Source organism: Salminus brasiliensis, chromosome 21 (genome assembly GCF_030463535.1).
Source record: "Salminus brasiliensis chromosome 21, fSalBra1.hap2, whole genome shotgun sequence".
Taxonomy (NCBI): Eukaryota; Metazoa; Chordata; class Actinopteri; order Characiformes; family Bryconidae; genus Salminus; species Salminus brasiliensis.
This window is the reverse complement of record NC_132898.1, coordinates 13,257,810-13,271,458: the sequence shown is the minus strand read 5'-3', so window position 1 is coordinate 13,271,458 and position 13,649 is coordinate 13,257,810. Positions and strand designations below refer to the sequence as shown.

General features: G+C 42.0%; 1 protein-coding gene across 2 annotated transcripts in view; it reads left to right on the top strand.

Moving 5' to 3' along the window:
• The window catches only part of phf2 (PHD finger protein 2), a 60,993-nt gene that overhangs the window by 27,175 nt on the left and 20,169 nt on the right, over window positions 1–13,649 (top strand). For both annotated transcript variants that reach the window (XM_072666553.1, XM_072666552.1), the window contains exons 7-14: window positions 1,816–1,978; window positions 2,835–2,922; window positions 4,292–4,398; window positions 8,515–8,606; window positions 8,708–8,797; window positions 9,373–9,726; window positions 10,311–10,427; window positions 12,384–12,499. In XM_072666553.1, coding sequence (XP_072522654.1) covers window positions 1,816–1,978; window positions 2,835–2,922; window positions 4,292–4,398; window positions 8,515–8,606; window positions 8,708–8,797; window positions 9,373–9,726; window positions 10,311–10,427; window positions 12,384–12,499 — 1,127 coding nt within the window. The remainder of the gene's footprint in view (window positions 1–1,815; window positions 1,979–2,834; window positions 2,923–4,291; window positions 4,399–8,514; window positions 8,607–8,707; window positions 8,798–9,372; window positions 9,727–10,310; window positions 10,428–12,383; window positions 12,500–13,649) is intronic.

Below are 13,649 nucleotides of genomic sequence, written 5' to 3'. Positions count from 1 at the left end.
TAAAGCACTGTAGCGAGAGCATTATAAATTTTCATACATAGCATATCTCTCATGTACCCCCCTCCCCCTCCCTGAACTGCAAATGTAGTCAATCAGCCAAATGTAGCCAAATTTTCTTAATCTAACATTTATAATAATAGTACCGGACAGCTAATGCTAATGCTAGCACGACCAGAACCAGTTCTGAGTATCGAGGCAATATGCCAGCTGCAGCTGATGGACTTACCCCAGACAAACTTCATGTGCTGCATGCCACATGAAAAGGCTAAGCTAAGGCTGGACAATATAATATAGTACTCAAATCTAAACCAAATTCAAAACCAGTCAACAGACCCAGACCACAGGGGAGTACGAAGTTAGGTTCAAAACCAAAAACATGGAGGCAACTGGTGTGTGTTAGTGTGAGGGCAATAAGCCAACCATGGCAAATAGATGGATGCAACCTCTGTCTTGTAAATTTTGGACAAGAAACACTCTGGAGACATCTACACAAATTCTCCCTTTTCTCTCATGTGTCGATAAGATGAAGCTCATCTTACAGACATTCAACTAATTAAGCTAAAACTGCTGAAAAATCCAGCTTAAGACCAGCTTTTGTTGGTATCAGGTTTCAGATGGTCTAAGCTGGTCTTTGATGGTCAAGGTCAACACAGTGTATATTAAATTGGATTCTGAACATGCTGGCCCTACACGGTGGTCACACTGGTTGACCAGCTTGATCGTACTGGTCTTGCTGGCCAACCAGCGTGGTCATGCTTGGTAATCCTGTTTGTCTAGTTTGTTCTGTTTGTCAGGTTGTTCATTCTGGTAGACCAGCTTAATTCTCAAACTCCCAATAAAAACATATCCTATGCTGGTCAAGAGCTAAGCTGGCCATGCCTTTTTTTTTTTTAGCAGGATGATGTTAATGTTATTGTAGATCCTGCAGCAAGTAACAAAATTGAACCTTAGGTGTTTAGCGCTACCTACTGCTAATTGGACAAAGAAGCACAAACCATAAGTGTTGTATAAAATTACTGATGGTTAGTGTGGCGAAATAGATAACACCACTACCTGCCAATGAGCTACCACACCATGTGGGAGACTGGGGTTTGATTACAGGTCTGGGTAACTATGCAGCGCTACACCAATAAGAGTCCTTGGGCAAGACTCCTAACATTACATTGGCCCGCCTCTGTAATATGAGCAACCTTGTAAGTCGCTCTGGATAAGAGCCCCTCGTCCCAAATCTAACTTCCTATAATTCCATCTCTACCTTGTTCATGTGACTATGACACCTCTTCGCCACCCTCCCCCACCCCGTCTCCTCTCTTTTAACCCAGTCAACTATTCTTCCTGGCCCCACTTATCAAAGGGGGGCTGATTCCTGTCGCAGTAGAGACATTGTCTTTGGTGCTAATGCTAGTAAGACCAGAACTAGCGGTGTTAATATCAGATCACCACAACAGCATAATAACAACTTGAAGTGAACAAGGATTTAGACATGAAGTTCTGCACAGTTCTGTTTAGAGGCTACAAGCTTCCAGCAGTTGGTGTTGGAGAGTGCATAACAACACTACCCACCCTGTGCCAGGTTAGGGTTCAATTTCCTGGCTGGTTAAGCACGCCGCGCTATAGAAGTACTTGGGCAAGACTCCTCTCATGAGAAGATGATGCTGTAAGTTAATGAGTAGAGAACCAAACAGTAGAGCTTTGGGTTGACCTTCTCCAGGGTACTGAAGGTCTGTCGATATAAACTTTGCCACAGTCTAGGTAATAACCTGTATGTACATTCAGTAGTATGGTGATGGTAAGAATATGCTTGTGTTTCTTTAGGGGGAGAAGATTTTTTTCCTAATCAAACCCACCTCAGCCAACCTGTCTCTGTATGAGCGCTGGAGATCCTCCTCTAATCACTCCGAGATGTTCTTCGCCGACCAGGTGGACAAATGCTACAAGTGCACGCTGAAGCAGGGCCAAACACTCTTCGTCCCATCAGGTAAGCAGCCCAGTCTGTCGTTTTCATTGTCAGAAGCACTGGGGTTTCCTCCAAGGATGCAAGATGATTCATCCGGTTGTCTTCAATTACACTATGTGGACTAAATTATTGGAACACCTAGGGAGTTGATCCTGCTTTTGTTGGAGAATCTGTCTCTACTGTCCAAGGGAGTCTGGAGCATTGCTGTGAGGATTTGATTGCATTCAGTGACCAGAGTGTTAGTGAGGTCAGGATGTTGGATGATCACCACCCCACCTTATCCCCAGCTCCTCAGCTCATCCCAGAATCAGTATCAGATCAGCACCAACCATCATTCCAGAGAACACAGTTCCACTGCTCCACAGCTCAATGCTGGGGGGTTATACCCCCTGCTGGGGGGGTTATACCCCATGATGCCAATAGGCTCATGTTTATATGCTTATAGTACCTAGTACCTTTATAGGGACTAGACAAGCTGTGTGTGTGCATTTACACATCTGTGTCAGCAGTAGGTGCAACTGATGAAGCTGACTGCATTCATTGGAAGGGGTGTCCACAAACATTTGGACATATAGTGTACATCTATTTTTGGGGCATGTTGAAATTTTATGCCGTGGTCACCCTCTGCAGCTGTGCTTTTCTCACCCCAGCACTCTTAGCCCTACTGTACTGGGTTTGGACAACTCTTAGTCAGGTTAGCCAAGGCTATATGGGTGCTATATTGGCTCTTTAACTAACAAGCCATCTGCAAATAATTCTTAAAATTTGACAAAATGGAATTGGTCGTCTGTCGCTGTTGTTCTGATGTGACTGAAAAAAAAGGTGGTTAGCAAATAAAGCTAAGTACTTAGATGTTCATGTTCTCTGTTATTTGCAGGTTGGATTAATGCAGTGCTGACGCCTGTGGACTGCCTAGCTTTCTCTGGCCACTTTGTCCACAACATGAGCGTGGAGATGCAGATGAGGTTAGTCTGCTTTGAGTGGTCTGCTTGCTTCTTCTCAGTACAGTATATGAAATGTAAGGAATGTAGCATTGTTCAGCAGTAGGGGTTTAAACATCTGAAACATCTAAAAGTGGCGATTCAACTGCAATTGATTCAGATAATATTCAAGAAGGCAGGAGCTCATATATAACACTCTCAAATATTAAAAATAACAGTGTTGTCAAACGGAAAAATGGAAAATATTGCAACCTTGTTTTGTGACAAGCATGTTATCTTGTGACGATTGTGTTAGCCTAAGGCTAACATATTTACATCCATAGCATATGGCTGACACTCTTATCCAGCACAATTTTTTAATTATGTTACACATGTAGAAAGTAGTGTCAGGAGTCTTGCTCAATAACTCCTTATAGGTGTAGTGTGGTTTCATGATCTGCCATTGTAAGGGCAGTGTTGTAATCCACTACACTACACCAGTATATTAGCTGGAGGTTAGATCATTATGACATTAAGACACTATAAAATCTCTATAAAATCGAAAATGGACATATATGTATATTAAGCATTTTGGATTTTTGCTGTTTTGAAAGGTGTATCTAACCGAGACACCACTGTATCATATTGAATTCTACTGTATTGTAAAATCTGATCATCCATATAAAGAAATTTCACTGCTGATCTCCATTTTTAGTTTTCTCCACCGTTTGAACCCTGTAGCTGCTCTGAACACGTGTACATCATTCTGAGTGAACAGACCAATAGAAATGCTGCAAAAGGACTTGGAATAAACTCTTATTTTACTTTAGCTTCCATTTAAAGTAGAAGAACATGTTTGCCTTCTCCTGTAAAGTCACAAGAGATTCATGTTTCAGGGGACATTGACGATGTATAGATAGATGATATAGATTTTTTATTATTATTTTATTAATGTTTATAAATTATTTAAGTGTAATAAAATCTAAAATCTTGAACAAAATACTAAACTGTACTGAATGTAAGTGAAATGTTACATTTCTGAATGCACTGAGTCATTTCATAAAGAATCGGTTCGTGAATCGGAATCGTGAGGTCAGACTTTTACACTAATTTTCAACAGTATTCGCATACTGAAGATAATCCTGTGGCCAGGGTAGGGTAGGGTCTCACTGCTTGTCTACGCGACTTGCCATGCGATACAGACAAATAGCTGATTTTATCGCCGAAGCATTCAGGCTTCAAACCCCGTTCTATTCTCAGCCACGGCTACGGCGAAATAAAAAAGAGTCACTGTCAGGGGCATCTGCTCGAGCTGGCTCATGTGCTTCTCACATCTGTGTGCTGGTGGCTTTCTCTGTGAGCGTGCTGTTCATTAACCCACCTTGTGAAGGCCCATTTGCTTCTCTCCACTCAGGGCATATGAAGTGGAAAAAAGGCTGAAAGTCGCCAGCCTCACTCCATTCCCCAACTTCGAGACGGCCTGCTGGTACACAGGGAGGCACTACCTGGAGAGATTTAAAAGTGAGTATTTCCCTCAGCCACATTAACGCCAACATCTGTCTGTTAACTTTGGTATTGAAGCTGAAGTTTGACAAGAAACTTGAATTCCCCTCCTCCATGAAAAGCCCTTTTCTCTCTGCTTTACTTGATCTTGCCTGATATGGTAGCTAGGTGGAGAAGTGTGCTAGTCAGCGCTGACAATATTTAACAAGGCTAAACGAACTTGAGTTTGAGATGCTTTTTTTTCTAGTTGCTGGGACACAGCAGACCCTTCACCTCGGGTGTACACCATGCCAGTGAAAAGACAAAGAAACCAAAATATATTTGGTGTGCAAGATATAGGGTTCGGGTACCATTCAAATTTAACCCAATAACAGGTCGGTATTCGATACCCGTACCCAGCAGTACTTTTCTTCTGTACACTACACTCTCTGTAACTACAAAAAAGTCATTTCAGAGGTGAAAAAAAGTCTAAACTTCTCCATTTTAACACCAGAGTGATGTTTTTTTCAGGTGTGGCCATGCTCGATATATCACTGTTGTCATTTAATGATAGGCCAGTTGCCTTTCGTGCCATTAGTGGTGTTTGCTAGTTCTGCTGTGTTCTGCTGCTTGCTGAGCTGAGAGGTGTACTCTCAGACCAAATGTCAGTACCCTTAAAAGTCCCCACTTAAACACCCAAGCCTAGCAAGATAGCATTATTTTATTAATTTTTTTTTTTTAAACATCCAAATACATTTCAAAAATACATTTTGCTTGGTGTCTAAAGGTGTTCTCACTACTCCGGTTCGCTCAAATAAACTCAAATTAACTTGCGTCTGGGATGTAGAAAAATGTAAAAATCTTGGTAGGTGAAAATATCTTCATTCTAGTCAGCACATCTTTTAATAGAATATACCTGAAATATATTGTCCTTTTGAGACTGTTGCAAGATTATTATTGTTGTTGTAAAATTTTTACTATATTTTTATCAAGAAAAAAAGTTATTATATTCATATTTTTCCTTGTTTCAAAACAAGCTCAAATATATAAACAGTTTCTATAGACAATGTAAGCGTACAATATTCTAACAAGAATCTCAAAATTAGAAACTGTTTCTAAAATTAGAAATTCAGTTGCCAGGTGAAATGGGCTGGACAACTCTCGCAAAAACTGCGTAACTTGAGTCATATTTGTGTACATTCTGTAAAATGACTCTACCACCACTAACAGTCCACATGCTTTTTAAACTTTCAGTGATGTTCTGTAACAGAAATGCATGCAAGCATGTCCTTTAGGGGTGGCATAAATGTCGCTTCCTGACCGTAGGGCAAGCCCAGGAGCAAGAAATACTCATTTTCGCATAGTGCTGCTTTAAAACCTCAGCTGTATCGCCTCAGTACCTGATAACCTCGAACTAGTACCACAAACACTTCCATGTGAGTGTCACCGCTCTGCTGAGAATGGTCCACCACTTCAATAATGTCTGGTCAGTGGTGGTCCTGTGGTGAACCCTTTTCATTGAGTTTGTGAATGGGATAGAGGGAGACTGAGAAATTGTGCAGCAACAATTGGGCAACAGGCCAGTGGGTGGCCAGTGACGGCAGGAGCCAGTGAATGGCCATTGGGTGTATAAAAAAAAAAATACACTCAATTTCCAAGCCGTAGCTATATGTGAGTATAAGGATTCAGGCTGAAAGTCCTAGTGTCAGAGCCTCAGTCAGTGGGGTGTAATAGGCCTCCTCCCTTTGCATGTTTCTGGCAGAGGCCTGCTGAGCAGATGGGTAGAGTTGGTTCGGCAGGAATATTATTGCAGTCATTAGATCGGTGCATCGCAGAGTTCACAGATGATTAGCTTCAAAAGGCAGAATCACTTGCTCCATTACAGCCTAGTGTTTAAATTCGCCTCAGCTGGCCCTGTGCGCTCTGTTTATATTTCCACCATTTCTTTTGCTCCCCCCTACTCACATTCCCTTAATTTGGCCAGATTGCATGTAGTATGTGCACACATGCGCACACACACACACACACACACACACCAGGGAAGTTGAGGACCACACTTGTTCTCCAGACACAGTGGGGGAGGGTCCGTTTTCAGGGTCATCATATCAAGACCAGCATATGTGACTTCAGGTATAAAAAAAATGTGTGTGGGGGGGGTCTTGGCTTCGTTCCCCCCCAGAAGGTCCTGTTGGCTCCTATTCACGCTTTCAGCTTTCACTTGGTGTTCATGTTATTAATTTAAATGCAGTGCGCCGCGTATTTCCTGTAGTGGCCGTGTATCCAGTCCAGTGTAATCAGCGTTGAAGCATGCGTTAGGAAAAGCCATGCGACTGTTTCAGGCCCCGACGGACAGCAGTAATCAGTCTGATGAATGAATGGCCATTGTTATTGAGCAGTAATGGCTACGCTTGCCAGTACGCTCCATTTTTATTTCTGATGTAAAGCCCCCGCTCACCTTTCAGCAGAGTGTCATGCTCTGAGTGTTTCTGACAGGGGGGCCACAGTGCCGGGCACCGCCGCTAAGGCTTTAAGGAGAAGCCACTAGGAATAGTCCAGGATCATTTAGCAGAGGCAAAGAAATCGGCCGTATTTCATGTTGTTTAATGAGAATTTCGAGTGTGCTTGAGGAAACACTGGCCAGTGGGATTGTGCTCGGGACTTAAGCGCTGTGTAGACTTACTGGCCACTTTATTAAAAGATGCTCCCTTCTGGCTTCTCCTGGTTGATGTACAGTTAAAGAGTGTAGCTCATCTGTTGAACATTGTCTGCGGTCAGTTTCAGACCACAGGGCCGCTCTTGCTTGAACATTTTTAGGCAGTGACATTTTTGTATAAAGTATAAGCCCCAGTAATACTGCCGCCTGCCATGTTGGTGCCCATGCTGGGCTGAGAATGGAATGGTCCACTATCTAAATAATACCTGGTCGGTGGTGGTCCTATGGTGATCCCTTTGCAGCGCTGAATGGGTTAGAAGGAGGGGGGGTGATAAATTGTGCAGAAACAGATGGGCTACAGCCAGTAACTGTAACCCGGCGAAGTGCTACCATATGCTAGGTGTTTCAGATAAAGTGGCCAAATGAATGGAAATTGAAAACCAATTAGCAGAACGATTAATCAAGCCTTTTGAAGTCAGGGCATGGAATATTGTAATATGAAGTAGTTGTGTGTGGCAAATGTCTGGTTTTTGGTCTTTGATGATCACGAGTTTGTATATTATCATATTAACATTTTTGAGCATTATTTACCGAGCTAAATCCATAGCCTTTTTCATAGACTCTGTGCTGGCATGTTCTTCTGTAGTAACTTGCTAGTCAAGCGAAGTTTATTTATTAATATAGCACCCATTAAAAATGCCTGGGTCGGATTAGCACATTCCTACTGAAAAGTGATGTTAGAAGTCTCATCAGGGGAACATGAGAATTAATTATTCATGCCAATCTGAATATTTACTATGAATATGTAAAAACATTTTAATTAGAATTGGTGTTAAACATCGGGGTGCCTATCATTGCTGTCCTGCAAAAACCTACAAACACGGGGGGCCCCGGGTGGTCACAGCAGACTAAGGCGCCGTCACTGCGATCAGAGGATCGCTGGTTCGTATCCCGATCACGGTGCTTGCCATCGGCAGCCATCGGGGCCACCAGAGAGTACAATTGGCCTTGCTCACTCTAGGGGGGGTAGATGTCACTATCCCCCCACATCACTCTAGTGTGGCGCTGGTCGTCACTGGCATTTGCTAGCCGGTGTGTCGGAGCAGGGTATGCGCCTGGTGACGACGCATCGGCAACAGTTCCAGAAAGAGGTGTGTCTGGCTGTGCACGTGTCAGAGGGGGCGTGTGTTGGTCCCACCCTCACTAGTGTTGGTGGTGGGTGTTGCGTGTGATGGGGGGAGGGAGCAAATACATATGAGTTGGCTATTGGCGATCTAAATTGGAGAGAAAACAGGTAAGTAAATAAATAAATAATAATACAAACACCAAAATTACCTTGAATAAAATCTTTTTACACTGTCTTCTGTGAAGTTGCCATTTTGAAGACAAGGTTTTTGAGTGCCAAAGACATTGTTGTGCTCATTGTGAGATTATGTTGTTTTTCCAGTAATGCTGAAAGAAAGTGTCAGAGCCTAACTGCACATTTTTTATTCATTTTTCAGGTTTACATAAGGCAAATAAACAACCAGCCCCTTACCTGGTACACGGTGCCAAAATTATCAATGGAGCCTTCAGATCATGGACTAAAAAACAGGTAGGCGTTCAGTGCAGTCCTAGCAGTTACTGACCTGGTGTCTGTCTGAACTGCCAGTGTGTCAGGATTGGTCCGTTAATCAACTTTTCCTCTCTCTTAAGGCCCTTTTAGAGCATGAAGATGAGCTTCCTGAGAATATGAAGCCAACGCAGCTCATTAAAGACCTTGCCAAAGAGATTCGGATTGCTGAGGTGAGATTTTGCATTTAACACAGGAGCAGGGAGCATCAGAACAATGCTACTAACTGGTGAATTGTAAGAAACCGGTGACACAGATGGCTTTTATAATCTCCACAGATTCACACATGACCTTAGAGTCATCATGCCCATTGCCAATCCGTGACTAGGTGGTATAAAGGCCCCCAGTATTGGGCTATGAAACAGTGGAACTGCATTCTCTAGAGGGATTGATTGTTGGTTTGTGATCCAGCAGTGATCACCCAACTAAGAACCTGACCGCACTAATATTCTTCGCACTGAATGCAATCGAACCCACACAGCAATTTTCCAATATCTAGTGTCCAGCCTTCCTAAATGAGTAGAGGCTGTTTCAGCAGCAAAGGGGGTTAGGGCAAACCCTCTACTAATACTCTTGATTTCAGCAAATTAGGTTGATTAATCTGGTGTCCACAAACACAAGGAATGTTTAGTTGGTTTACTTGTTAGCTAAATTAGCCCAGTATGTCCAGTGCTAGAGTAAAGAAGCAGATAGGAAAACCAGGCAAAATAGATTTTCTGCCTAAAGGATGGTGTTTCTTGTCCACCAGAATGCAACTAAAGCCATAAAAAGTGAGCCTAGCAACTCTAAGCCCCCAGCAGAGGAGCCCCCCTCAGCCCCCCCAGAGCCGGAAGAGCCTGTGTCGCCCACGCTAATGTCCACTCCACCACGAGACAAATCGGCCAGAAAGAAAGCTCCAAAACCGCCCAAACCACCAAAGCCACCCAAAATGCCCAAGGCACCCAAGCCCCCGAAAGTGCCCAAAGTAAAGGAAGGTGGGAAGAAGAAAGGGAAGAAGGTGAAAGAAGGGGGATTACCTGAGAAAAAGCCCTCCAGCCTGGCAGCTCTGGAGTCCCATGCGAAGGACATCCTGTCCAAGATGGACCAGCCCAAGAAAGCAAAGGTGAGTGGATACAGCCATGGGGAATGTAATGTTAGTGTTATGAATATGCCATTCATTCAGATTTCTCCCACACACCAGTAGTCCCATGACAGTTTTGTGTTTAACCAATGCGGATTGCTTAAAGCGTAAGAGCTGCATGTGTATAAATTATATATGCTAATTTCTACGGAACAGGCGGCTAGCCAGGACTGGACAGTCCAGGACTGGAAACTGGATTTATGGTCCAGATTTGGTGACCTCTGCTCTTTGGCATCAATCAAACAACCCTTTGTAGCACCTTCATTTTCTAAGAGTGTACCTTACGGCTGCAGGTTTTGTCCGTTTTTTGGACCGGTTACGGTTAAGGATCAGAAGTGCATCAGACTTAATACAGCCAGTACCTGAGCCATTAAAATAGGGGGTGCAATGGTACACAAAAGTCACAGTTTGGTTCACATCACGTTATGGACCTCACGGTTCGGACAGGATCGGACCCTACTTTCTTTTCTTTTTTTTTGCATAATGACCTCAACTGTGCAGTATTTTGACCTTATGAGCACGGAAGCCAGGGAACTGCTGATTTCTCAAACTCTCCAATTTTACAGGCTCCAAAGACCATGATGAGCCTCATGGAGAAAGAGACGAATAAACAGAATGACGTGGAGAAGTTTGAGATCCGAGAACACAGCAAAAACAAAACAGAAGCAAAGTGGAAATACAAGGTAAGTCTGCTGAGAGAGCGCGACTGATCCTGGTGTTCCCCACAAAGCCAACATGGTGATCATCCTTTAATGTAGAACGCAGTCCAGAGCCAGCTTTTGGAAGCTCATGCAAATGATATTAAACCCCTTGACAACCTGAGAAGTTGCAGCGGAGTCGGGGGGCGGGTGGGCGGGATTTCGAGGATCGTCCAAAAGTGATTTACACGTCTCAGATCAAAGCAATCAGCAGAAATAACTCTGCGGCTCAGTCATTCTTTCTGTTCGGAGCTCATCAAAGGAAAATGGAGCAGAGAGCCCTTCACCCAGGCTCAGAGTTTACCTAATGCTCTCTTACGCTATGTCATATCCCCGGCACGCTCGCTAAGTATTTACATATGCCTCAATTTCTGCCGCAAAAATAAGCATGTTGCGTCGTTATTGTTGGACGAAGCAGGCCGGCTTTTGTAGAAAAGCCTAATTCTGGTGAACGGAAGACATTAGCGGGCTTTGGTTTCGTGGAAAAGTCAATGCCAAGCGGCCTTGTTGCGTTTGTAGTCGCTCCAAGCGGCCTGGTCCAAGCAACTCCCCAAGCGCTTGCAGATGGAGGGAGCATTTTGGCTAAAGTGTGCACCAAGGTCATCAGCCCACGCGTCTTTTGATTGCTATCGAATAAGTGATACCGTTTTCCTGATAAATTGGGTCACGATGCGTTTTTCTGAGTACATTAGCATAGTTGTCAGTACTGCCAGAACAGTAAACAACTGGTGTAGAAAAACATTTATTTACAAGCCCATATTCAGAACAATCATAGAGAGCCTGCAAACAACAACAACAACAAGTACCGGCATACGTTAGCTGCATAAACTGCTGAGTAAATAGCCATTCTGTGAACAGATTATTATTAATGAACTGTATATTACTCAGTAGACCAGAACACTCTCTCACACACACACACACACACACACACACAATAAATAAATAAAGATGCATGCAACCTTCCGGTAGTAGATTTAGGGTCCTACACTAAACCAAAGGGAGCCCAGTCATGGTACTACCACCCCACAGAGTTTAGCTCCAGCTCTAATGTACAACACCTGATCCAGGGTAATTAAGGTCTTCAGAGACATCTAAAATTACAGCCAGGTGGAACTCTCCAAGGTGGTAGATCTTCAGGATCACATTTGGGCACCTCTGTGCAAAACAGCCCTTCGTAGTACATCTAGTATCATATTTGTATAGCTTATTAAATATGCCTTTACTGGTATATTTTACCTCCCAAATCACTGAAATTCAAAATATTGTAAAACATGCAGTTTATTGTAAAAATGTCAATATTTGATTTTTATATTTATAGATCAGTAAATCTAATCTAAAAAAGGTATAGCTGAGATGTTGCAGTTCATTATTCATCATTATGTGACTGTAGTTTATGACCCCAGAAATCTGAAATAAAGACTGCTAGTAAATAAAGCTGTAAATAAGTTCTATACTTTGTTCGTTTCACTTCAATCTTTTTTCACTGCAGCAACTCTGATTTATCACAAGAAATAGAACATTTTGTTTTTGTTTGTGAAATGTACAATATTTTGCAGCACAACAGTATAATAAAAACCAACAGGCCATTAAAACCCTTCAAAAATACCATTTAAGAAGGACCAAGAGGGTAGATAATAACATCCAATCAGCCACTTATTATTACTATGCAGTTTCTGCAGTAACTATACACTGGTGCTCTCTGCAATGGGTTTAAATTAGTGTGTGTGTGTTTACTGTATATGAAGCTGTTCAGTGTTTTAGAAGTACTGATGAACCCAGAAAATTACTCTCTAATAAAATATCATTCATCATGATAATGGTCTCATCATATTGCCCAACTGTTCTGACCAAATTAAGCATTGTGCATGTCTCCTACATTTACCAGTGGATAGTTTCTTACTGTGTATTCCGTTTTCAGTGTGTGTTGTTTTTCTCTTGCAGAATAGCAAACCAGACTCGTTACTGAAAATGGAAGAGGAGCACAAATTTGAAAAGACGCCACTGGGACATAAAGACAATAAATTTTCATTTTCAATGTCAAACAAAAAATTACTGGGGTATGTATATGACTGCAAACATAAATACACAGTTAATGGATTTATAGATTCATTAAGCCCTTAAAGTCCTGGAACTGCAAACATTACACAGTCATTTTGTAATAACTGAATAATAAACTGAGGGTTTAATCTTCTGGAATTTAAAGGTCAAGATCTAAAAACCTGTTAACTGACTACAAACATATATTACAAGCCAGTGGTTATGTGATGAATCATCTGCCATTAGCTTCTATTGTAATTTTGAATGTTTTTTTTATTGTTTCATAAGTACAATTCATTTTGTTTTACAAAATATAACATTCCTCAGGAAAACAGGAGTGCTACACCGACCAAAAAAAAACAATATTTATAAATGCAAAAATAAATAGTTTGACAAGAAACTTCATTACTACTACTAGGTAAATTATTCAATACTCCAATGTGTAGTACTTTGTTATTTTTTTAAGGGCCCATATCATATTAAATAACAAATCAGTACCCACTCAATACAGCCAGTATATGGAGATTAAGTTCTAAAAATGTTATGGAAATGGGACAGAAATAGATCACAATAAATAAATAGTGCTTTTTACAACTGATGTTGTTGCAAAGCAGTTTAATGGAAATCTGTAAGGTGTCGATGTAAATTTCAATGTAGTCGGTAATGAAGGGTGGAGCATCTGGTCTGAGATTAATCTTCCGACAGTGACGGGCCAGACAAGTGGCCAGTCTTAAAAAGAAAAGGGTATTTGGAAATAGTTCTGTTTAGATTTATGGAGTACACAGAATGTGAACCTCAGTATGGCTAACGAACTCTGGCAGCTATGACTATAACCTAACAAAACGGAGAGAGCCAGAAGGTAACACAGACACGAGCACCCTAAAACAATGGCATCCATTCGCTCCACCATCCACAGACCTGGATATGGATACAGATATGGTCCTTTTAAATGTGCCAACACTAATTTGGTCCAGTTAACTTTGGGTATCCTAATTTTATTCTGATTTCGAACATGGTTCATTTGTGGTACATTTGGTATCAGAACTAAGATCAGAATTATTGTGTAGTGACAACGCTTCTGTATAAAGGCTTGACATCTAATCCACGTGTCTCTATGATGTTGTACACTGCACTTTAGTTTTTTCCTTCAGGTCGTTCAGTTTGTTGCGG